Here is a 21,998-nt window from a genome sequence, read left to right on the forward strand (position 1 = left end):
AATTTTTTGTAATGTAATGTAGGAAAAAAGATCATTGATTATAGGAAGACAATAAAATTTTCAAATTAATAAGACAATCGTTGTTTTCTAAATTTGAAACTATAAACAGTAATGAAATATAAATTTTGGATAAAATTAAAGAGTAATTTTCTGGAGCAATGAGAAATGTACTAAGCGAGAATATTATTTGATAGATTGGAATGGCTGACCATTTGATGCTTCATTAAGATTAAGTGATGCATGAAAATAACCAACTATCAATCCGCATACCACATAATTTAAATTTAATAGTTAAGCTAAAATTCAACAACAGACTTTGTTATTTACAAGTTTCCTCATTTTTTCTATTTTAACTAATATTTTATAAATCATTGCTGATGTAATCTTACAAATCATTGGTGATACGAATGGATGTGATCGGACAATTCAGGTCGAAAGTACTGCAATGTTATGGCAAATTATTGGAATTTATTTGTCTTCATTTCTTAGTAATTTATGAAAATTCCAGCAGTGATAAGCTGATAAATTGCTACCATTATTAATACTTTATCAATTGCAATATATTTAGTAATATTCGGAAAAGTCATGAGAAATATATAAAGTCTTAGGTGATACCATCCGAAGAACTAAAAACTCACTTATCACTCTTCTTAAAAAGTAATATTACTTATCACGGATAAAATCTTATCTTGGTTATCATCTAGTCATAATAAATTCCTCTGTTTATCAATAACTATTTCTTAATATGATTGTAACACACTTTATAAAATCCATAGAATATGAACAAAGAAAACAAAAGCAATAAAAAAGGTACAAAAACAGGAAAAAAAATAAACAACAAGTAAACAAACCCTGCAAATTCTACACAAAACAGAATTTTTGCTCAGCAAATAATAAAAAAAGTAAAGTAAATGAAAACTGAAAAAAAAATTGTTAACTCTCTAATAATTATGTAGTTTAAAGTCTTCGAAATTTTAGCAATCAGAAGAAATACAAAAATAAAGTTTACAGAATAAAACAATGTATGTGTCGCATATGTTACACAACAAGTCGGTAAGTAATGTATCTTCCAGCAGTTTCGGATGGTCGAATAATTTTGACTACTTGTCCTCGTCGTAAACCGAAATACCTAGCTACCGGATCACTCTGCTGAATTCGGGGTAACTGTGTATCTTTGAGCTTACTGAAAAAGTAAATTTTCAACAAACATCTAGGAATTATTGAATAATTTACATTGCTACTTAAACTCTAAAGAAAACTGTTTCGCGTCACTAATGGCAAAACTCAACTTCTGTCAACGATGGATATTAGGGGAAAAAGTAGACTGAAAAATAGCTAAAGTAATACTTTAATAAATCTACTAACAATAAAATGAGACTGAAACTTTTCTTCAATCTCTGTTCCACAAATTTTCGTTATCGTAACGAAAATTAAACTTGCTATAGACAAAAAATTGAATTAGAACATTACAATAATTGAATTAAGCAAAATGAACTGAAATATTACAAAATTTAAGTAGGTAAAAAGAAACTAAATACGATTAACTTACTATCGACCCAGTAATTCGTTCTTTTCTTCGTTTGTCATGACAACATGCTCCGGTACCAATTCGTGTTCAGTTATATTAACCATGAGCTCAGCTTCTAGGAACTGTTCCAAGGTGTATTTTGGTGCCATATCGGCTATCGCCTATAAAATTCAGGTAGAATAGTGGTAAAAGAGTATAGATTTTCAAGTGGGAAATGTACAAAATATAAATATGCCTAGCGGGTCCAGATAGTTGCAAATTTAGAGAAGAAAACCTTAAAGATTTTAAAATTTAAAAATTTAAAATGTAAAACGCGAACTATCAGAACAAAACCAACCTGCTTAGCTGATGGAGTCATACCAGTTTGTACGACAATAATTGCACGTGTTATTGCCTGTTCCTGCATTTGTTGACAGATCGCCTAAAACTAATTTAAAAAGGAACAGTTAGTATATGAAGAGGAAAAAATCATATAAGAAGAGAGAAAGACAAAACAAAATGATCTATACGAGTGGAAAAAAAAAAGTAAGACCTTAAAAAATATTCTAAAGAAAGCGAAAAGAATGACCTTAATTGTTTTGATCCCAATTTTAGAATCTTCCGGGAAAAAGACGAACATCTGATCTGTTGGATCATCGTTATGTGCTACCAAAACAGTTAATTCATTACGGGATGGATGTCGTTCACTTGGTTTATCACCAAAGGTTTCTTTGAAATTTTCCAGTGTTTGATCCAATTCTTCTTGCGTTACCAAATATCCGCGATCATGGCACATCTGCAAAATATAACGACATCAAAATTTCGAAAATTTCTTCAAAATCCGGCTAAATAAAAACAGTAAAGTACGGTAATGGTATAACGAGTATTATTATTTACTATCCTTGGTAAAATCAAAATCTAGCACTATTCCTTGGATATACATCCTATCATTGAATATACATCCACACTATTTATTATCACTGAGCAGTTACTATTTCCGTTATCGCCTTCACTACATTAACAATCTTTTATTAGTGACTATACAGTCATCAACAACTTGATGACTACCGCTATCACATGAACTATCTTCTCAAAACTATGATCATCATATCAAAAAACTAATTATAAACATCAGTAGCACCTTCACGTGCTACATTTTAATATTTTAGTAGTTATGATATCCTCGTAGAAACATACAGCTATTATTACGGTCTTATCAGTATAAATATCTTACTAGTGACACACAATTTTCAAACTGCTATTGAAATCGTTCGAGAAGTTTTATCACTTTTCTCAGCTATCTTTCTTCAGCTCAGTTAATCAATCAATAACGCTAAATTATTTCATATTAAGCACAGAATACTTAGACGAGACACATATCAAATGATTCCATGCACTTATCACTATCTCACTATCAGTACACATTCATCACTATCATAATTCAATACACCTTAGCTAATCATTGTCCTCTAACTGCTATAAGAAACAAATGATTACTTGCATAACTGTCTTTCGAACTCTCCACAGCTTATAAGTTTCCAATTCGTCGTCCGCCATTAATTCGATTAATACTGAAATTAGTTTTTATTACTGAAAACTAAACAATTTCTCTAAAAACTTCGCTTTTACGTTTATTTATTTACCACTTCCAATAAATGACCAATTGATCAATTGATCAATCAATCGATCAGTGATAGACAATCGATCACAACGACAAACACTTGCACAAATTACCCACCCACCACACATCGCTAAACAAACATTTCAACAAATATTTTTAATTGCTATACAAACCATGGTTTTGATATGCTACGATGATCATTTCTCAATGACTGGTTCGGATGGATGAAATTTGAAAATTCGAAAATTTGAGAATTCGGTTGAGGTGATGGTTTTAATCGGAATTAGAGTTGGTTATTCTTCTGGTTAAGTAGAAGAAAGAGAAGCAAAAATTTGATAAGGTATTTTTTTTATAGAAATTTTTAAATTAAAAAATGGTATAGTTAGTGAGAAGGAAAAAAATTGATATAATATGATATTATACAAAGTTATTAATTTGTTAAAGTTAGAATTAACGATACTTTTTTAATTAATAAAACAAAATAAAAATAGAAAAAGGAAGGGTGAACGACAAAAATCGATAAAAATGGCAAGAAAGAAGTGATTGTGTGAGATTGAAAAAAACAAGAAAAAATTAATTTCTAATTGATAAATATATTTTCTCCTAATTTTTTTACTAGATTCGATTTAAAATTTGATTATTAACCATAGGAATGATTGAATTTTAAAGATTAAATAAATAATATATGAAAAAAATTCTTTGATTCTTTCATAAAATACTCTAAGAAAAAAAAAAAAAAAAAAGAAAACATTCGAATAAAATGTATTAATTAATGAATTAAATTTGCACTAATGAAAAAAAAAAAAAAAAAAAACCTAAAATGAAACATTCTCCTTTTGTCATTTAAATTAAGATTTTAATAGCAATTTATGATAATAATTTCAAGCAATTGATATAATTTTATAGGCAAATTTAGATTTAATGAATTATACATTTTGTTTTCAAATTTTTATTTTACACAATTAGAATTCAAAAAAAAAAAAAAAAAGAAAGTGAAATGGAATGAAATATATATGAAATTATCATTGCTTCAATGAATTCTTCCTTTCCTTTCCTTCGACATTTCAATCTTTGCAAGTAAATTTATGCTAAATGAAGCTAAAACTATCTAATAATCCTTCCATTCAGCTTAAGAGAATTTCTTTTTTTTTTTTTTTTTTTTGAAAAAGAAAAAGGAAAAGGAATTACTATGAAAAAACGAATGATAAAATTTAATTTGAATGTAAAATTGAAAACAATTTCTCGTATTTTTATTTCAATTATACAACATACACTTTAGTTATTCATTTCCAATTTAATTTCTATTTTTAGCAATTCATTTTCAATTTCTTTTTTTATTTGTTTATAGCAAATAAATAAGTTGCTTTTTGTTATTGTTATTTATCATTGTTGCATTGAGAAATTGTCTTTCAAAATGAAATAATTGTCAACGATATTAATTAATTGGAAGCCAATGAATTAATTTATATTTTTATATTAACACAACTTTGAATTGTTGAGTAATTTGAAAGCAATGATTATTATAAATGATTATAATTAGCTTATTTAATGCTATGATTATAAATAACTTACCTTGTTGTCAGTATTATTCACCTTGTTTTTCTCAAATTTATTCTTAACTTATTCTCTTTCTATTATTTAATTACTACTTAGTTAGGATATTTATATTTCAATCTATGAATGAGTAATAATTATAGGAATATTTCCTATCATAAACAATAACTTAAATAAATATTAGCAATAATCATGGTAATAATTTTAATCATTTCTTAATGAAATATTAAATTCGCTTTTTTTTTTTTGATATGAAATATTGCTAATGTTTGAAATTAATCAGATAAATAAAAATTGAATTTTTATTAATAATTTGTTTGTTTGAAATTTATTCTAAATTTTATTGATAAATTATTAATAATAAATGATTTATGAAAAATAAAAGAATTGATCTAATTGGACGAATTCTTCTTTCGATACACAAATATTTTCGTTTTTTTATAAGATATTTAAAGCAAAAATTATAAAAAATTTAAGTTTAATTTCAATCCTAGCACATAGATTTTTTTGTTGTATTAATTTCTAATAATAAATGTTTAATTTTTAATAAAAATTAAATATCATAAAGAGTAAATGACATGAGATATTTTAATCTAAGCCAATTTTTTTTTTTTTTTTTTATTTTCCTTTATACTTTTTTCATTATTTGCACTTTTCTATTCTCTGAAAAAGTTCATAAATTTTTATTAATTCTCTTATCGTTCCAATATTTCTTTAAAATTTTCCTGCTTCAATTCATTTCAATAATTGCCAGGTGAAATATAAAAATACATTTCATTCAATTAATTGTTTAACACTTTTTAACATAGATGAAACTAAAAATTTTTTTTAAAAAAAAGAAAAAAAATTATATTACTTTGAAGTAAAATGTAATTAATTATGTAGCATCTTTATTACTAATATTTTCAATTAAAATAAAGCAAAATACTTTATCAGTTAAGTAATATGATAATAGCTAGATAGATTAATATTTCAACTAATTCATTTATTTTCCATCAAGTAAGTAAGTAATAATAATAATAATAATAATAATCTTTTTTCACTTTTTATTAAATTGAAATTAATTTTCAAATATTTTAATTGATTAATGCTTATTTTAGCTAAATCTAATTTATTATTTTAATCATTCATATGCAATATTTTTTTTTTCGAATAAATTTAATAATTTAATATTCTTAATCAATTAATTAATATTTCAGGAAAAAAAAGATGAAAAAATAACTTAATATATTACTATATAAATTAACTTATTTAATTTACTATATAATATTATATTAATTTTTTTTTTCGTTTTAGAAGAAAAAGAAGAAAAAAAGAATTTTTTTTTTTTTTCTTTTTTTAGTTTGACAGTTTAGTATAATCGAAAAGTGTTACTTGAAAATGAGAAATGATGTAATTAATCCATAGGGATTACGCATTCTTCGTTTTCTTCTTTTACTTTCATTTACTTTTCTTTAGAGGACACAAAAAAAAAAAAAAGGGAGAGAGAGTAAGTAAGTAAGTAAGTAAGTAAGTAAGTAAGATTCTATTTATTGTTATTTGTCGTTGTCCGAGTAACCAACTCATTCTCGAAATTGACAAAATAATTCTCAATCACTAAGAATTGTTTGTTGCCTTGGTAACATAGATTGTATCAAGCATAAAAAGCCCATTTTTATTGACTTCATTTTTATTTATTAATGAAATGATTTAACAAATTTTCACTTATTTAATCTGCTATTTATTGATTTAGTTAATTTAAATGCATTTTTTTTTTTTTTTTTTAAATTTATTATCTAATTTATGATTCATTTTAAATTGTGTAAAAATTGTTGCATATTTGAAATAATTTCAATTGCTTCAATTTTCTTTTTCATTTTAAATTTATCACAACTTATTTTATATCTTTTAAATTTTATTATTAAAAATTAATTAATTTAAAATTTCCATAAAAAAAAAAAAAAAAAAAAAACTAAAAATGAATTTCAAAAAAAAAAGTAGTTTATGATGATAGTTAAAATATCATGTAAACAAATGCATTTAATTAATTTTATAATAGAATAAAATAAAAATTGAACTATTTTATTTGTATAAAAATTTAACGCAAAATTTCTTTCTTTTTTTTTTTTAAACCTTAAAAATTATCGTTTTGAAATATTTTAAAATTGTTTTTTGAACATTTTTCATTCAATGAATACAATTTCATGATTTTAATTAATAATAATCTATCATTTATCAACAATAAATTATCATTCATTTCTAAATGTCAAGTGATGAACGAGCCAGTCATAATCTGGCAAAACAGGTATGTTTTTTTTTTGTTTATTTAATTTTATTCATAATGTCATTTGTAATTATATAATTTTATATAATTAAAATATTTTACTTTCCCGAGAATGATAACTTTTTTTTCGGGAATGTTAAATTGATTATATTTGATATTATTATCGATTAAATCATCAATATTTTCATAAAATAATTAACATGCAACAAGCATTATTGTTAATTTTATTTGGATTAATTGTTATTGACAAAAAATTTAAGCCATAATTTGTGAAAATATTTGATTTAAAAAGTAATAAAAGTTTTACGAAAAGTATTTTTTTTTTTTTTTTTGTAAGGCATAAATTTGCATAAAAATGTAAAATGTCGTCGTTGTTGTCATTATTAAACAACAACAAAAAAACAAAAAAAAAAAAAACAAAAAACAAAGGTCAACGAATGAGATAAATAAACAAAATAAAATGAAAAAAGAAAAAAAAAAATTTGAAGGAAAAATGATTTTATTATGAGACATAAATGAATGATTTTTATGCAAAGTGTACACATTCAAGTAACAAAAAAAAAAAAAAAAAGCCTTATGGCTATATTGTCCTCATTTGGCTCAAGACATTACAACTCTTGTGTTTGTCCTCATTTGGCTCGAGACATTATAATTTTTATGTTTGGCCTCATTTGGCTTAAAACTTCATAATTCTTATGTTTGTCCTCATTTGGCTCGAGACATTATAATTTTTATGTTTGTCCTCATTTGGCTCAAGACATTACAACTTTTGTGTTTGTCCTCATTTGGCTTGAGACATTATAATTTTTATGTTTGTCCTCATTTGGCTCAAGACTTCATAATTCTTATGTTTGTCCTCATTTGGCTTGAGACATTATAATTTTTATGTTTGTCCTCATTTGGCTCAAAACTTCATAATTCTTATGTTTGTCCTCATTTGGCTCAAAACTTCATAATTCTTATGTTTGTCCTCATTTGGCTCAAAACTTCATAATTTTTATGTTTGTCCTCATTTGGCTCAAATTATCATAACTTTTCTGTTTTTAGGAAGTCATTGTTTTAAAATACGGAAAAGGATTATTTTATTTTTCATTTTTTTATTGTAAACAATTTCTTTATTTAGTCATAAATAAAGCCAAAATAAATCACAACGCATTTCATTTCCTTATATTATTCAATAGTTATTGAAAAAATTTTAATAATCTTTCGAAATGTGTTAACTTCGAATCAAATTTTTTCCTAAATTATAATTTTTTTTTTTTTTAATTTTAATTTTAATTCATAATATTTATAGTAAATCATTGGTTATTACAGTAATTTCGTGCATTAATCATGATAATGATAGTGAGATAATGATTGCTAATCATAATTGTAATTAACTGTTATTCACTAATTAGCTGCATTATGATTAAAAATATTCATATTGCTGTTCTATATATGATTAGTATCATCAAAAATTATCATAATTATGACAATCATTATCAAAAATTATCGTAATTATGATAACCATTATCAAAAATTATCATAATTATGATAATCATTATCAAAAAATATCATAATTACGATAATCATTATCAAAAATTATCGTAATCATGCAGCGATCATCAATTCAGTCAGAATAATTTTTCTTTTCCCGTTTTTTGCATTTGATATTATTAATCAATTAGAAGTAAATATAAGTTTAAAATTTTTTAAATTTCGAAATTTCATTCCGGCAAATCAAAATTTTTTTTGCTTGAAATCAGCAAATTATTTATTAATTTAAAAAAAAAATGGTATATATGCGCTTTGCATTTCAGCGCAAAATTTTCATTTCTAATTTCAGTTTACATTTTAAAATAGTATTCAAAAAGTATGTTCAAATACAATCATAAATTTAATTGTAACCTTTAATTTTACATTTTAAATTCAATGATGAATTTTGTTTTGTGAATATTTGAAATTCGAGCTGACATATTTCAATTTCAAACATTTTTATTTTTATTAATTATTATTTTTCTTTTCATTCATCGAAGACTATGAAAATAAAAAGGGCAAAGTGCTCTTTGCTTTGTTTATTTTAGCCAAGAAAAGGAAAAAAAAAAAAAAAAGCTTATTTTCGGGAGAAAAAAAATTTTTTTAAATGTTATTTGCTTATTTACTAATCTATTATTGTAATTTATCAAAAACAAAACAATAACAATTGATAAGGCTTATCACTACTTTATATTCTTTCCTCCATTATCAATTTATAATAAATTATTTATGATAAAACATTCCATTTATCATTTTAAATGGATTAAATGAAAGAAAAGTAAATCTTTTTGTGAAAATCTCTGAGAAATAACTAAGCAATTGATAAATGTTATTTGATTTAAAATACAAAATAATTTATATATTTTATTATGTTTCCTTTAATAATTTAATATTTATCAACATGAATGTTAAAATAAGTAATTTTGCTTTTTATTTTTTAAAAAAAAGAAATATTTTTACTTTGAATTTTTATTTCTTAATACAAAATTTTAATTTTTGAGTAAAATAATTTACTTATAATGAAAACAATTTTTTCGTTTATTTAATTTTATATAATTGTGAAAATTTTTTTTTAATTAATTAAATAATTTTATTTTTTTTTTTTTTTTTGTTTTATAGAAAAAATTTATGGAAGAACGTCAACGGCAAAAGCGTAGACTTTCATCAGCTAACATTCGAACAAATGACACATCGATGATGATGATGGTGACATCTAAAAGTAGTCATAAATTACACGGTTATAAAGGACCGTTATGTTTTACGTCACCGGAAGATCCGGATCGTATATCACCGACTACGGCTTCCGCATCAACCGTTACAACAGTTATAACATCACAGTATAATGAAAGGTTTAGCATTTATTCAAATAATAATTCAAACAAATATTTATTTCTCAAAAACAAACAATAATATTTGATATTAAAAATTATCAAATTTATCTTTGCTGATATTTCAGTATTTAATTTCGATATTTCACAAATATTTATTTCTCAAAAACAAACAATAATATTTGATATTAAAAATTATCAAATTTATCTTTGCTGATATTTCAGTATTTAATTTCGATATTTCACAAATATTTATTTCTCAAAAACAAACAATAATATTTGATATTAAAAATTATCAAATTTATCTTTGCTGATATTTCAGTATTTAATTTCGATATTTCACAAATATTTATTTCTCAAAAACAAACAATAATATTTGATATTAAAAATTATCAAATTTATCTTTGCTGATATTTCAGTATTTAATTTCGATATTTCACAAATATTTATTTCTCAAAAACAAACAATAATATGTGATATTAAAAATTATCAAATTTATCTTTACTGATATTTCAGTACTCAATTTCTAATATTTCATATTCACATTAATATATTCGATTTTAGTATTTCTTAATTTCTTTCTTTGTTATTTAAGTATTGCAATAATGTAATGGTATTGAAGAAATAAATTGGACTTACGTCAAATAAAAATAAAATTTAAAGAGAGAAAAATTTTATTGACTAATAGATTAAATCATTAATTAAAAAGACATTATGAGTCATATTTTTCAAACTATATTTTATTATACATTTAACTTTTTAAGATTCTTTTTTTCTGTACATAAATTTAAAAAATGATGTAAATAATATAAATTTTTTTACAATGACTTTACATATTTTTATAAAAAATGAAATTATTAACTTCTAAATTTTCATTGATAACAAAAGTTATTGTGTATTTCGATAATTCCTTTTTTTTCTATTTAAAAAAAAAAAAACTTTAAAATAAAATTAAAAAAAAAAAAAAAACTCTAAAAAAGAACTCTAAAAAAAAAAACTAATTTTAAAAATAAACAATTAATTATAGTTCATCGGAGGAAGATATTAATAAATCAACATACAATCCACCAACAACTACAGCATTTGTCCCAAATAGTACAAGTGCGACATTTGAGCCAGACGATGAACCATTGGTAGAACCATGGAAAGATGAAATTGAAGAAAATGTTTTACCATTTAAGTTTATTACTGATGTATTTTAACTGATTTTTTCATTATTAAGAAAATGGATGAAAAAAAGATTTCAATTTTTTTTTTTTTTTTCATTAAAAATATATGCAATAAAAATTTTGCTATTAAAAAAAAAAAAAAAAAAAAATAAAATAAATGAATTATAAAAAAAAAAAAAACTTTTTTTTTTTTTTTAGTGGTTGAAAATCCAGATATGAATGATATTATGACAAATTTGGAAATATTTGTAACGTCACCAGCAAGAAGAAATGTCACCTATAAGTGTCGCATAACACGAGATAAGAAAGGAGTGGATCGTGGAATTTATCCAACTTATTATTTACATCTTGAAAAAGATGAGGAAAAAAGGGTTTACAATTGTTTATTTATGTAAAATATATTAAATTAAAAAATAAAAAAATATAAATGAATGAATGAAGTTGAAATTATATAAAATTTGAAATGAATAAAAACTATTATAATAAATTATTGAAATAAATTTTATAATTAGTTAGCTAAATTTTATAAAATAATTTTAATAAAAAAATATTTTTATAATTAGTTAACTGATTAAAAAATTGATTAAAAATTAAAAAACATTTGATTAATTTGTGCAAATGAAATAGTATGGAATGCTTTGAAGATAGTTTTATGAATAAAATTCATAACATCAAATAATAATTTGAATAAAATAAGATATTTGATTATATTTTAACAATTAATTAATTTTAAATTGTTTTTAAGTAATTAAATTCCAAAAAAAAAAATTTAACGTAATTATGAAATTTAACTTTTTCTTCTTTTTGAAAATATAAATGTTAAAATTTTTAGATTTTTCTTTTGGCTGCACGAAAACGAAAAAAAAGTACCACAGCTAATTATTTAATTTCCATTGATCCAACTGATTTGAAACGTTATGGTAATTCGTTTGTTGGAAAAGTCAGGTAAATAAATATTAATTTAAATTTGAAATAAACTAATTTAAAATATAAAATGTTGGTAATCTATAAAAACAAAAGTTTAATTTATACTATCAGGAAAGTTACAGGATTTATTATTCCGTTATTTTTATTAGAAAAAACAATTGTCGTCAGGAATATTTGCACAGTAATTAATTTCTTGACAGTAAAACATTTTTGGATCATACAGAAAATTTTTTTTTTTAAAAAAAATAACATTCTAATAGGTCAGTAAACTTATTGAATACTTTTTGAATTATTTATGCAAATTTGCTCAACTTTAGCAATTTCAAAAGTGTCAACGAAATATTTCAATTAATAATTAATTAAATGAATTATTATTTAAATATTTATCATATTTCACACAATTATTCAAATATTTGCATCTAATTAAATTGAAATAAAAGATAATTTTATCGATTAAATGTTAATATATGCTAATTAATGAGAGAAATAAGTGCATTAATATTACAATAATAAAAATATTTTTAAAATAAACATTTTGTTTTTTTGTTTTTGTTTTTGTTTTTTGTTATTTCAAAATTTAGATCAAATGCTTTGGGTACACAATTTACATTATACGATAACGGTGAAAATCCAAAAAAATCATGGGTGATCGGTGATTCAGTAAGGCAAGAACTTGCAGCTGTCATTTATGTAAGCATTTTTTTTTTTGTGTCAACAAATTGTTTACAAATAAAATTTCCCCTTAAATTTGCATATTTCATTGAATGCAATTATAAGTGGAATATGATTATTAGATTTGAATTATAAATTATTACACAAAATTTTAAATGAAAATAATTAGAATAGCAAAAAAAAAAAAAGTTGAATTATGCCATAATGTTTACATTAATTAAATTATTTCTTTTGATGTGAATGCAACAATTTTAGTTACTAAATTTTATTTATGTTTCTTTTAGTAATTCAAATTTGAAATTTTAATTTTACATTTTAGGATACTAATGTTCTTGGTTTCAAAGGTCCACGTAAAATGACTGTTTTGATTCCTGGTATATGTGATGCTGAAAATTATCGACGTCAAGAAATTCGTCCTTTATTGGCAAATTTTTTAAGACATTTACCAAAATTAGAAATCTATCTAAATTTTAATTTAATTTAATTTTTTTTTTTGAGCAAAAAATAATTTTAAAAAATTTTCAATTACTTATTTGACATTAAATTTTATGAGAAATTGTTGATAAATTTAAAAATTTGTGATTGTTTTTTTAGGAACAAGAATCTATCCTAGAAAGGTGGAAGAGTCGAAAAGCAGATGATTTGATTGCTATGCATAACAAAAGTCCTGTTTGGAATGAAGGTTTTATTTATTATTATTATTTATTTATTTATTGTTATTATTTATTTATTATTATTTATTATTGTTATTGTTATTATTACTATTATTTATTATTATTATTATCGTTATTGTTACTATAATTATTATTATTGCTATTATTATTATTTTTAAAATAATTCCATTCAAATTTTAATCCATTTATTTTGAAATTAAAAAAAAAATAAAAACAAAATCTACCAGTAAAATCTTTCAGATACACAATCATACGTACTTAATTTTTACGGACGTGTTACACAGCCATCAGTAAAGAATTTTCAAATCATTCATGATGCTGATCGTATGCATTTTCAAATTTTTATTTTTATTTCAAATTTTTCAATTTAAAATAATTAAAAAGAAATTTCATAGAAATATCTAAAAATGAATTTTCTTGCAAGTAATAATCTTCATTGCTATAACAAAACATATAAATACTTTCATTTTTTTTAAAAATTTTTTGTTTATTGTTTTGTTTATATACCATAATGTAACTTTATCAAATTGATTACAATTCAATGTAACTTTATCAAATTGATTATAATTTTACGTAACTTTATCAAATTGATTATAATTCAATGTAACTTTATCAAATTGATTACAATTCAATGTAACTTTATCAAATTGATTATAATTTTATGTAACTTTATCAAATCGATTATAATTTTATGTAACTTTATCAAAGTAACTTTATCAAATTGATTATAATTTTACGTAACTTTATCAAAGTAACTTTATCAAATTGATTATAATTCAATGTAACTTTATCAAATTGATTATAAATTTTACGTAACTTTATCAAAGTAACTTTATCAAATTGATTATAATTCAATGTAACTTTATCAAATTGATTATAATTCAATGTAACTTTATCAAATTGATTATAATTCAATGTAACTTTATCAAATTGATTATAATTTTATGTAACTTTATCAAATCGATTATAATTTTATGTAACTTTATCAAAGTAACTTTATCAAATTGATTATAATTTTATGTAACTTTATCAAATTGATTATAATTCAATGTAACTTTATCAAATTGATTATAATTCAAAGTAACTTTATCAAATTGATTATAATTTTATGTAACTTTATCAAATTGATAAAAATTCATATCAAACATTCTTATCTCTCTTTATTTTTCTAGCCAAATATATTGTAATGCAATTTGGTCGAATTGGTTACGATGTATTTACGATGGATTTTCGTTATCCATTATCAGCATTACAAGCATTTGGTATTGCTATGACTAGTTTTCATGGAAAAATTGCCTGCGAATAATTCATTAATTTATTATTCGATTTTTTTTTTTTTTTTTTTTTTTTTGTAAACATTTTAATATTTTTTCTTTTCTAATTCTATCAATGAATAAAAATTTGTTGTATTTCTATTAGTATTACTGTTAGCAAATAACAAAATTTTTGCTTAATGATAAGAGAATGTTGATAAATTCAAATAATTTAATATCAACATAAAGTTTAAAAGAATAAAACATTGCATCTAAAATGTTAAGGATAAAATGAATTATCAAACAAACAAAAAAAAAAAAAAATGCAATATTTATAAAAAAAAAAAAACAAAAAATATTTTTTTTGGAAATTTCAAATAATGTTAAACAAATAAGAAAAAAATAATCCTTCTGTTGATTTTATTCGATATGCAGAATAAATGTTGGGAACATCACATAAAGTTGAAAAAGCTAAAAAGTAAACAGAATTTTTAAAGATGGTTTGACAGTTGACAGAATCTTAAAGATGGTTGACAGTTGACATTCTCAAACATACATTATCATAATGATAGGATGAAATGAAAATGAACAATGAAATGGAAATGTTCAATTTTGTTCAAATTCATATGCTAGTTTAATAGAAATACATGATAGAATTAATTTCCGCTCAAATTTTATGCTAAATTTATTTTGCAAACAATTAATAGAAAAACTTTTTAGTGTTAAAATTTAAATCTAAATTTGACTAATAAAAAAATGTCTTTGTTAATCGAATAATAATGCTATTTGCAAACAATTAATAAAATTTTTAGTGTTAAAATTTAAATCTAAATTTAACTAATAATTTTGGTTTTTTTTTTTTTTTTTTTTAGTCAAATAATAATGCTACGAAATAAACAACGCATCTTCGTTCTTTGTTATTTCTCCCAAAACCAAAGAATCAAATCGCATTTTTGATTTCACATACTTATAATTATTTCTTTTTTTTGATCTTTGGTCTTTACTTTATTTTAGAAACTTTACCAGAAAATTCCATACGCCTATTTGATACAAATATATGATTCAACAATTTGTCATACAATAATTTCAACTTAAAGCTTTCACGTTTCACGTGTATATCAATCACTTATGCATCATGCAATAATTTCAACTTAAAGCTTTCACGTTTCACGTGTATATCAATCACTTATGCGTCATGCAATAATTTCAATTTAAAGCTTTCACGTTTCACGTGTATATCAATCACTTATGCGTCATGCAATAATTTCAACTTAAAACTTTCACGTTTCACGTGTATATCAATCACTTATGCATCATGCAATAATTTCAACTTAAAGCTTTCACGTTTCACGTGTATATCAATCACTTGCGCAATCATTTGCAATTTAATTAACATTGAGGGAGCAAAGAAAAATTGGATTGGAATGAAATTGATGTAAAATGACGGATCTAAATTTTGTAATACTATTTGAAAAGATCTGATAAGAAGGAAAAAAAAAAAAAAGAAAGAAAAAGAAACCTGTTTAAAAATGAATAAATATGACTCATTATGGGTGTTGACAAAATTCTACTAACGACATTTTTAATAGTTACTATCACATTTATTTCTTTCACATCAAAAATAACTCATATTGAAAATTACTATTAATAGTTTTAATAAACGTTTATTAAATTATAACTTACCAATTTTCCCATTATCCTTTTTTTTTTTTTTTTTTTTTCAAAAAACTCAACTTTGACATAATTATTCATTCCTCTCTCCTCCCCTTTTTTTTTAATTAAATTTAAAAAAAAATAGAAATGTTTCTTGCAATGGAGTAATTTAATGGAGGATTTATCAACATGAGATGAATTAGATTTTTTTAATTTGGTTTTGTTTGCAAATTTAAAAACTAATAAGATTGGGTAAGCAATGCAAACCAAAACAATCGATTCTTTGATCAACTAATCGATCGATCAATTAATCAATCAATAGGAAATCACAAAAATTATCTATCAATGGAAAATCATAAAATTACCAAATTGAGAGCATTTAAGTTGGTATTACTTAGCCAACTAATATACTTACCTTCTTTTACAACTTCGATTAGGTTAACAAATCAAATCAACCAAGAAGTTTGTCAAAATTTATTTGCTAAAAAGTGTAATAAATTATTCTCTCTCTCTCTCTCTCTCTCTCTCTCTCTCCCTCTTTCACTATTTTACCTTTATCCTCTCTCACTCATTGGTGACACTTTTCGTGACAATTTATTTAAATAACAAATTTTATATCACTAATACTACAATTTCCGATAATATACCCAAATTTTCGATCAAAAAAAAAAATCTTAAAAAGAATTGATATTAAGCTAAAATGATTTTCATATTTCCCAAAAAATAATCTTTTCAATTAACGTATTTTTTTTTTTTTCACTATAATAAATTTCAATAAAATTTTCAAGAAAAAATCTCAAAAAAAAAAAAAAACAATTTCATTTTTAATTTCAAAAAATAATCTTTTTTAATTATAATAAATTTTTATAGGAAAATATGCAAAGAAAAAATACCTTTCTATTCCTAATTTTTATAATATTCCATCTACAAGTAATAGTAATTAGTTTTCGACAACAATCTGTTGGTGTACGAGGTCGTCTTTTATGTGGCAATCAAAGTTTACCAAATACACAAATCAAATTATGGAATCAAAATAAAATTGGTTAGCAAATCTTTCTGAAAAACAAAACAAAAAAATTAGCTTATTTTCAAATTAACAAGCTAATTTTTAAATATTTATTTATTGTTGAAGAACTATTTTCAATATTTTATTTTGTTATTTAATGTTTAACAATTGCTTTAAAAAAAATGATTTAAATTATCAAAATTCTTAATGAATATCATATTTTTTAATAATTTAATACAAAAATAATTGTATGATAATTATTATAATATTAATTTTTCATTTATCAATTCAGGTACGGATGATCAATTAGCAGCAACAAAAACGAAAGCAGATGGTAGTTATGAATTAAAAGGTGGAGTTGGATCAATTTTTGGCATGGATGTTGTCTTAAAAATTTATCATGATTGTGATGATGGAATCAAGGTAAAATAAACATTGATAATAGATTGATATTCTTGATAATATCATATCATGATAAAATTTATCATGATTATGATGATGAAATCAAGGTAAAATAAGTATTGATAATAGATTGATATTCTTGATAATATCATATCATATCATGATAAAATTTATCAAAGATAGTGATCAATATCTAATTTTTGGAAATCATTAATATAATTACATAAGTTGATTGCTAATATGAAATATGAGCGTAATGAATTTTTTAGCCTTGTCAACGAAAAGTTGTCCTCCGTATTCCGGATCAGTATGTTACTCGTTCGAGTGATGTGAAACAATGGTTTAATGGAGGAGAACTGAACATGGAATTCAAATTTCCGGATGAAGAAAGAAGTTGTATCAATTAGCAAAAATCACAAATGTTATATCAGTTATCAATTGTGTTAATCTGTATGAATTATATCACTTATATCAGTTGTTGTGATCCGCTTATCAGTGCTTATTCATTTACTCGTTTATCACTACTTTTTATAACTTACACTATGATTTGTTAATGAGAAATGATAAATGAATATGGTTGCATTTGTTAAATTCTTTCTCTTTTCAAAACTTTAAGATTTTTCTTTTTCCTTTATTTCTTTCAAGTTTCTTTTAAAATTAAGCATTATCTTATATTAATTTAAAATTTCGAATTTTGATTTTAAATAGAAATTTTAATGAAACTTAAATTATGCTAACTGCCTTAAATTGTTATTTGGAAGTTATAAGCACTGATAAAAATGATCAAATTTTATAGTTTAATCATTTAACTTCCTGCTACTTGCTTAAATTTGAAATTATTGAAATCTGAATTTAAACTTAACAAAACATATAATTTTTTTTTTGAAATAGACAAGTTTGTTATGACTGAACTATAATATCTCAACACTGATTTATATAATTGATTTCTAATATTTCAATATTAACTTATATTCATTAAATTACTTTTTTAACTTCAAATTCCCATAGTAAATTTCAATGAAATTATCTCCTAGCTGAAAGCTCATACTCAGTACTAATTTAAAATATTCTTTTTTAAACAAAAAGAAGGAAAAAAGATAGGAGAAGAGATAGAGAGAGAGGGGAGAGAGAGGAGAGAGAGAGAGAGGAAAAAGAATGAATTTAACAAAAATATCAATCGTACCATAATAATAAGAAAGCAATGAACAATGAATAATTAATACCTGTTATTCACCTTCTAAATCACCTGAGAAATGTCAAAGGTCATGAAGAGAGTCACCAATATTCTATTTCTTTCAGCTCCTGAATAATGTTCATAACATAGCTTAATTCCGGTAGACCATTCCCAAACAATTAATCCTGAAAAACCGACCCATACACTTTCCGGCCCTGTACCGGAAAGTGTACCGAACTTCAGTCCTTCTCTGAGCTCTCAAAATATGCACTATTACGCTCCATTATTTCAGTGTCACAGTGAGTCTCTCAATAAAATCCCTCGGCCGTGTTAATTTCAGTGTTCCGTGTCTTCGCGGATGTTCCGGTGATACGTTGAGGATTTGGGAAAGGGTGAAGGTTAAAGGTTAAGGTTGAAGTTAAGATTATGTTGTTTTGTGGAATTATATTTACTAAATAAAGTTACAGTTTTAGTAGGAATAATAAATTGCATATTAATAGATTTGAAATTTACTGTTAAATAAATTACAATTTTAGTAGAAATAATAAATTGCACATTAATAGATTTAAATTTGTAGATTAGGTATTAGAAATCTGTAAACAAGGTGTTTATATACATTTTTTTTAACTTTATAGCAGTAAGTTTTTGCTTTTAATGGATTAGATATGTAGATGTATGCAGTGTTTATTTTTTTCGCTCTTAATTTTGATAAGGTTTTTTTAATTGCAATATATTCTGGAACAAACTTATTTATTCGATTTAAGTTTTGAAACAAATTCAACTTCATTTAATGTTGAATTTCGACTACAAATTATGATTGATTACTAATATTTATTTCGTTGTTGATTTAACGCTGGATGTAAGTTAATCTTTTTTGTGTTCATTCAACTGTATTTTTCTGTCCATCCAATAGTCCGTTTCTAACTGAGCAGATTGATTTGTCAGTTCTAATTGATTTATAAACTTTTTACAAACTTCATTTCATTCATCAACCAAAGGGAGGATGTTACTGAATTTGTCTTTTACCTGTCAGGTTAGCGCATGTATTTTTTTTTTGGTTGTTTGGAAAGTTGTTTTTTTTTTTTCAGTTTCTGGCGTAAAGTAGTGACGGCGGAATAGTATCACGCGGCAATGGCAGCTTTCAGTAAGCTTGCTAAACAATGTCTTTGTGTTGCACGATTAACCAGTAAGTTTCACATCATTTGAATATTTTTCTTATTAATATATCGGAAATGGTTAAATATTTTAATATGTCGATTTTGTTCATTTAAAATGTCTTTTGTTTTTGCAAGTAAATACTATCCAAATAGGTATTAATATAAAATGTAAGCAAATAGATTATCTATGTAAATAAGAGGTAATTTAAGTAAATATATATGGTTAGCATAAGTGTGACTAAATAAAATAGAGGTAAACAATGAAGATAATCTGGGTAGTGCACGAGTTATACATAATACAGCTTTAGTATGTTTGAAATACCTGCATCAATAAACTTGATTCATATGAGGGTTTTTATTGTGATTTTTCATCTATCTAGAACTGACTTAAGTGATTACTAAATCAAAAAATGAAACTTCATCTTTTGTTTCTTTGATGAAAACTAATCTGTTTTTGGATTTCTAATTCTTTGCTTTTCCGTCGAGTAGTTGTGAGCACGAAGTGTTCCATACAAACCGCTCTACACCGAAATGCAATGAGATTTAGTATTTCAATAAAATATTTCATTTTCGAATCTTAAAATAGGCACAGCATTTCTTTTAAAATGTCAACACAGGCAGTTCAGTTAAGTTCAAAACTGTTTAAATTTTAAATCGTTATTCAGTATTTCGTATTTCATTGCTGCTTTCAGGTAGATATTTTGTTGACATAATTAAGAAATGTTTCAGTTTTACCGGCAAGATTTTCATCTGATCGAATTTTCTATAGACGTCCATCGGTTCTTTATTTTAATCGTTGCAAAGATATCGCTCATTTCTATGTTATTTGCCTTGGTATTATGCCGATGGTTTTACTTCTTGGATTTATCCATGTTGTTTATGGTAATTTCCATTTGACGGTATTGCAATTCAAATAATTTTAACCTCCCAGTAACTTGCTTTTCTACAATTTATTCCATACTGTAGTGATTATATTGCTATAATTTTCATATTAGTTAAGCAAAAATCGCTATTTGGGAAAATATTATATTGCAGGACCTTGTGAATTGCAAGATTTGCCAACTGATGGATCCGCTGTTCACTACTGGCAGTTCGAAAGAACGAAATTGAAACAATGGGCTGCGAAATATCTTTGCCCATCAGATATTGAGCAGTACGAACGCAATCTTGCATATTTCGAGAAAGCAAATATCTTGAGCAGATGGAGGTTTGTTTAATCTTTCTTTCTTTTTTAGAAAGATTTTTCTTTTCTCTAATTGTAGAACGTATAATTAATGTAGAATGTATAGAAACAATTATGAATCCACATAACTATTGATGCTATTTCAGGAAAATTGAACAACGTGTGGAGCATTTACAAGGTGAACGTTGGGATTATAAAGCATGGTGGTATGAGCCAGTTTCAGCTGTATGGACTGATTATGGAAAATGGGCTGCAGAAAGGATGAAACATCAACCTTCCGAATTTTAAACAAATTTGTATTTAATATTCAAAGTTAGAGTTGTAGATGGCTAAGCTTTTGTTTTTCTCTCTTGTCTGATTTGCACATGTTCATGGATAATAAGATGCTTAAGATTGTCCACTGTTATATTTCTAGATCTCCTAAGCTTCTTAGAAGCTTTTTTTTTTTTTTAATGTAAAAAATATGCTGTCTATTAAAAGGATCTAGAATACCGGACTTTTTGAGAAATGCAGCATTAAAATATGAATCTTCTACTCTAAGATCAATGGAATTACCACTGATTTCAAAATTACATATCTCCTTAAACGAAAGTTTTACATATCAAAGTCAGAATTCTTTCCTTAAGATTGGTAACCTGCCTTGGAATCAGTTTACTTCCTGAACAGATAAAATTTTGACTTAAGAAAGGTTTGAGCATTTATATCTTCATAGCTTACCAAGAAACAGCAACACTTATGCCATATCTAACTCTAACTTTAAGGAAACTTGTGTTTTTTCCGATAAAATCGAGATCTTTCATTTCTAAAAAAAAAGAAAAAAAAAAGAATTTAGCTTGAATTGTGAATTTCAAATATTTGGAAGTAGTATGTTTGACAAATGAATATTTCCTCAGAATATTTAATCAACAATTCATCCAAGAATGACATGAATGTAACGAAT

General features: G+C 23.7%; 5 protein-coding genes across 5 annotated transcripts; 4 read left to right on the forward strand and 1 right to left on the reverse strand.

Annotated features, from left to right (window-relative positions):
- Window positions 1–1,038: 1,038 nt before the first annotated feature.
- Window positions 1,039–3,064, reverse strand: Bma-rpb-5 (Uncharacterized protein; the record flags this gene model as incomplete). Its single annotated transcript, XM_043078108.1, has 5 exons — window positions 1,039–1,183; window positions 1,550–1,689; window positions 1,866–1,949; window positions 2,097–2,303; window positions 3,005–3,064. 5 exons carry the CDS (start codon window positions 3,062–3,064, stop codon window positions 1,039–1,041), a joined length of 636 nt encoding a protein of 211 aa, XP_042934042.1.
- Window positions 3,065–6,924: 3,860 nt separating this feature from the next.
- Bm8112 (Uncharacterized protein) lies at window positions 6,925–10,990 on the forward strand (the record flags this gene model as incomplete). Its single annotated transcript, XM_043078109.1, has 3 exons — window positions 6,925–6,966; window positions 9,580–9,809; window positions 10,816–10,990. The coding sequence occupies 3 exons, from the start codon at window positions 6,925–6,927 to the stop codon at window positions 10,988–10,990; spliced, it is 447 nt and encodes a 148-aa protein (XP_042934043.1).
- A 182-nt stretch (window positions 10,991–11,172) lies between these two features.
- Window positions 11,173–14,536, forward strand: Bma-tub-1 (Uncharacterized protein; the record flags this gene model as incomplete). Its single annotated transcript, XM_043078110.1, has 7 exons — window positions 11,173–11,328; window positions 11,790–11,902; window positions 12,466–12,574; window positions 12,876–12,980; window positions 13,151–13,238; window positions 13,471–13,554; window positions 14,403–14,536. 7 exons carry the CDS (start codon window positions 11,173–11,175, stop codon window positions 14,534–14,536), a joined length of 789 nt encoding a protein of 262 aa, XP_042934044.1.
- A 2,476-nt stretch (window positions 14,537–17,012) lies between these two features.
- On the forward strand, window positions 17,013–17,951 carry Bm3844 (Transthyretin-like family protein; the record flags this gene model as incomplete). Its single annotated transcript, XM_001894475.2, has 3 exons — window positions 17,013–17,178; window positions 17,435–17,565; window positions 17,814–17,951. 3 exons carry the CDS (start codon window positions 17,013–17,015, stop codon window positions 17,949–17,951), a joined length of 435 nt encoding a protein of 144 aa, XP_001894510.2.
- A 1,898-nt stretch (window positions 17,952–19,849) lies between these two features.
- Bm2385 (RH17657p, putative) lies at window positions 19,850–21,346 on the forward strand (the record flags this gene model as incomplete). The annotated part of the gene is made up of 4 exons (XM_001894474.2): window positions 19,850–19,904; window positions 20,605–20,757; window positions 20,911–21,082; window positions 21,205–21,346. 4 exons carry the CDS (start codon window positions 19,850–19,852, stop codon window positions 21,344–21,346), a joined length of 522 nt encoding a protein of 173 aa, XP_001894509.2.
- Window positions 21,347–21,998: the final 652 nt, after the last annotated feature.

Source organism: Brugia malayi (assembly GCF_000002995.4).
Source record: "Brugia malayi strain FR3 genome assembly, contig: Bm_v4_Chr2_contig_001, whole genome shotgun sequence".
Classification (NCBI taxonomy): Eukaryota; Metazoa; Nematoda; class Chromadorea; order Rhabditida; family Onchocercidae; genus Brugia; species Brugia malayi.